Below are 4,567 nucleotides of genomic sequence, written 5' to 3'. Positions count from 1 at the left end.
TCCAGGGCCCCCGAGGAGGGCAGCTGCTGCAGGCACAGCTCACGGTCGAAGAGCTGCGGGCAGAGGCCAGAGAAGGATGAGGGGCGGCCTCCCCCCAAGAAATGCACAGAAATATTTATTGTCAATAAATGTCATGGGTGACTGGGTTTGCACAAAGAATGTTCTTTGAAAATGGACAGACTGCTGTCTCCTTGCCCCCTTCTGAAGGCGGCCTCCCCCCAAGGTGGACCCCCCCTCCCCCCAAAGCGGCGGGCCGGCGCTTGGTTAGAAGTCCCTTTTGGAGAGAATATGGTGGAGGCCGGGAACAGTCCGTGCCGGAGGGTCTGTAGGTCTCCACGGAGATCACAGTTGGTAACAGAAGCGTTGCCGCCGCCTCCCCTCGGGTGCGCAGCTGTTTGTATTCACCCCGTTTAAGCCCCCCAGGAGCGCCCCCCAGGAACGCGGCCTCCCCTGCCAGCAGCGCCCCAGCCCAGTTCCTACTCAGAGCTGCTGGCTCTCCCTGCGGGGGTGGCCATGGCATGGGGGTGGGGGGCTCTGCTCACCCCCCAACCTTCCAGCCCGGGAGTCTCTGGGCACTGGGGGCACCCCCCAATCTGGGTAGTCCACCAGCAGGCAGTTACCTACCTGGAAACTGAGGTTCCCAGAGGCAACTGCTCGTGGGTCAGGGCCACACGGAAGGTCCTCTGGGGCAAGTTACCCCCTCCCCCCCATCTCGTGTTTCTCATGTGGTCTTTACAACAGCCCACGGGGGCACTGAGCTCCAGTTTCAAGGCGAGGCGCCTGAGGCCAGGGCCCCACTCCTCAGTCCTGAGCTCGGGCTGGAACCTGAGCCTGCCGGCCCCTCAGCCGGGGTCCCCCTACACCCACAGGGCACCCGCCTCCAGCCAGAGGCCGGGGGTGTGGGCCGAGGGCGCTGCCCTGGCCTGGAGCACTGCCGACCTGGAGGATGCGTTCTGGAGAGCCGGAGAGCCTCAACTTCAATAATTTTCTTCTTTCCCAAAGGTCACTTTATTTAATATAACATTTTCCCCTCATAAGATCTCTCTCCTTTCAGACGGCCTCTTTTGGTTTGGGGAGTCCTGTATTTGTAGCCTCCGGGTGGGTGGGGTTCCCCAGCCCACGGCCAAGCGCCCGTGGCAGGTAGCAGGCTCCCGCCCGCCCCACGCAGAAGCGAGAAGCACGCTCTCAAAGGCCCCAGCATGGCCGCAGCCTCTGAAACCCCAGCCCAGTGATGTGATAGCAGCAGCAGTGGTCCCCCCGCCCCGCAGGCAGGCAGTTGCCATTCTAACTTCCCGGAAGAGACGCCGCCTGGAGAGGGAAGCCCCTGGCCAAGTGCACAGCGGGCCAGCGGCAGGGCTGAGTCCGCAGTCCAGCCCTGCCTCTGACCACGCATGGCCTGGACTGGCCACCTCACCCCGTGTCCCGTCTATGGGGCGGGTGGCAGCTCGAATACTGTCGGGGGCCCCGGGGGAGGGAATGACAGGACCCTAGCTGCCCCGCCCCCTGCCCAGCCTCCCTCATTACCAGCGGCTTCTTGTGCTCATTGGGTTTGATGCAGCGGATGAAGGAGGGCTGGCAGTTGGTCAGGATTTTCATCAGCTGGTCCAGGGACTGCTTGAACTGTCCTGCCAAGGTGGCAGGCTGCCTGCTGGAGTCTGCCGACTGTGGGCAGAAGCACCAGGTCTGAGTCGGGCTGGGGAGCACCACCTGGAACCCTGCTGACCCACAGTACAGCCCCGGCTTCGCCGAGGTCCCTCGGGTGGGCGGGCTGTATCCATCCGTCCATCCATCCATCCGTCCGTCCGTCCATCCATCCATCCATCCATCCATCACAGGTTCCCAAGCGCCTAGTGTGTGCACCCACAATGGATAATGAGGACCCAGAGGGAGATAAGATGGGGCACCTGCCTTCTGTCTAGGGTTGCGGTCCCCCAAGTGGAATGCACAAGATGATGCGCCAGGGTGAGAAGAGGATGTTAGAACTGGGAATGCTCACTTTTTGGCCTCACCCTCCTACATTTTCTAGTTTTGTGCCGGTTTTATATATTTTAAAAATGTTTTATACTATGCATTGTATGCATTATAGTTAATGTGTACCGTTCTAAAATAAATGTAGTAACTTATGGACGCAAGAGGGGTAAGGGCCCAAGCCCCTTGCCATGAGCAGTGTGGTCTTGTACAATACCATCGTGGGCATGCCCCTTCATCAAACTTCCCAAGGCCCAGTGCACCTGAGCACAGGTGTGTGCTGCCAGACTGCACCGTCTGGAGCAGAGGTCTTCACACCTGGACACCTCTGCGGAGAGGATGCAGTCACTGGGCTTTAACCACAGTGGGCAGCATTTTCCTTTGTCCTGGTTTGTAAAACAATACGCGTTTCCTCCACAGCCACCTGCTCCCCGAAACACCCAGGCCCTGCTCTGGCCACCTGTAGCACCAGGGCAGTGTGCTCGGCCAGCTGCAGGGCCAGGACAGTGTGCTCGGCCAGCTGCAGGGCCAGGGCAGTGTGCTCGGCCAGCCAGGGCCAGGGGGCCAGGGCAGTGTGCTCGGCCAGCTGCAGGGCCAGGGCAGTGAGCTCGGCCAGCTGTAGCGCCAGGACAGTGTGCTCGGCCAGCTGCAGGGCCAGGACAGTGTGCTCGGCCAGCTGCAGGGCCAGGACAGTGTGCTTGGCCAGCTGTAGCGCCAGGGCAGTGTGCTCGGCCAGCTGCAGGGCCAGGGCAGTGTGCCCCACCAGCTGAAAAGGCCAGTTGGCTCACTGTCTCAGGCCGGGTGGCTCGTGCACAGGCCCCGAGGGAGGGAATGACAGGATCCTAGCTGCCCTCTGGGCCTGCACTGCAGGTGGCCATGGGCCTGAGGCCTCGGGCGCTCCGGCAGGGGTGGGAGTAAAGGCCAAGGACCCTGTGATGTGGCCAGTGCTCATCGGGGCATGGAGAGAGGGCCTCTGTCTGCTCTCTCAGCTCCTCAGCCATCGGCTGGCTCAGCCTCCTGCGGCGGGAGGGCCCTCACCAGAAGCCTCCAGGGCTTTTCTGGAGCAGCCCTGGCTGTGGGGAGGCAGAGGGGAGGCAAACCCCCTTCCAGGATCCTAGGCTGCCCTGGGGGCACCCGGGCTCTGCCCTTCTCCCTGGAAACAGCCACCCCCACCCCTCCCACACACCCCACACACATACACACACACCCCAACACATACACACACACCCCACACACCCCACACACCGCACACACATACACACCCACACACACCACATACACACACCCCACACACATACACACACCCCACACACCCCACACACCCCACACACATACACACACACTTACACACACCACACACCCACACACCCCACACACATACACACACACACCACACACACACCACACACACCACATACACACACCACATACACACACCCCACACACACCACACACATACACACACCCCCCACACACCACATACACACACACCACACAAAACACCATGCCCACACTCAGTCACACACACCACAGATACTACACACATATCACAAGCACACATACATACACCATACAGTGTAACATACACCACTCAAAATGCACACATATACCACATGCGCACCCCATCTCCTACTGTCAGCGTACATAGGTAGTTATTAGCGTGAGGAAGAGAGCTAGTTATTAACATAAGGAAGCAAAAGGGGATTAAATCATCTTAAACTGGGAAGCGGGAGCAGGGAGCAGGGCAGCAGCATTCCCACTAGCTGACTGGTCCCCAGACAGGTTCACACACTACAGGGAACTGCCAGAGGAGACTTCATCCTCAGAAGGGATCGGACCATCTCCCCAGGGTGCTGAGGCCCGGTCTGGTACCAGAGCGACGGGAGGAGACTCCTCGCCGGGCACATGCTCAAGAGGAGCGGGCTGCTGTAATGGCACTTGTGGGCATGCTCCGTGGGAGTCAGGGTGCGGAGACAGGGCGGGACCTCGCCTGGGAACATGGGAAAGGCCATCAGATTGGAGAGAGGACAGGAAACCCCCCGAGTTTGCTGGGAAAAGTCAGGAGTCCGGGTTGGAGCATGTGAACGGTGCCGGTCCTTTACCTGACCAAGAAGGGAGAGGGAGGACTTTCAGGGCAGTGCTGCAGAGCCTGCCTACCCTCTCCGTCCCCGAACTCACCATAAAATCCTGCATCACATTTTAACTCCTCCTTGCGGTGCCTTGACCTTCTTTCCTCATGACACCACAAAAGAACTCATTTTTCACCAGCCACACTACACACACACACACACATCCACGCCCACACACACCACACGCATGCCACATGCACACGCACCCATGCACACCCATGCTACAGTAGCCACACACAACCATGCACACGCTCAACACATACAGCACTCAGAACACACACACAGGCTGATAGAGACACATAGCAATATTAACACAAGCAGAAGTGCCTTAGCAAGTCCACCCATGCTTGGAAGCAGGCACCCGCTCCGTCCCTCCCTCCCATGCGGCTGAGAGCCCTGACAGGTGGCCCAGGCAGAGAGAGGGGGGCAGAGAGTGGGGGAGAGGGGCGGAGGGGGTGGAGGGGCAGAGA

At 59.9% G+C, this 4,567-nt stretch overlaps 1 protein-coding gene across 1 annotated transcript in view; it reads right to left on the bottom strand.

Annotated features, from left to right (window-relative positions):
• The window catches only part of MYO7B (myosin VIIB), an 81,747-nt gene that overhangs the window by 35,298 nt on the left and 41,882 nt on the right, over positions 1-4,567 (bottom strand). The window contains 2 exon segments of the mRNA XM_015567482.1: positions 9-53; positions 1,525-1,662. Of these exon segments, the coding sequence (XP_015422968.1) occupies positions 9-53; positions 1,525-1,662 (183 nt within the window).

This window comes from Myotis davidii, unplaced genomic scaffold (genome assembly GCF_000327345.1).
Source record: "Myotis davidii unplaced genomic scaffold, ASM32734v1 scaffold1844, whole genome shotgun sequence".
Lineage (NCBI taxonomy): Eukaryota > Metazoa > Chordata > Mammalia > Chiroptera > Vespertilionidae > Myotis > Myotis davidii.
This window is presented reverse-complemented; position numbering and strand designations above follow the sequence as displayed.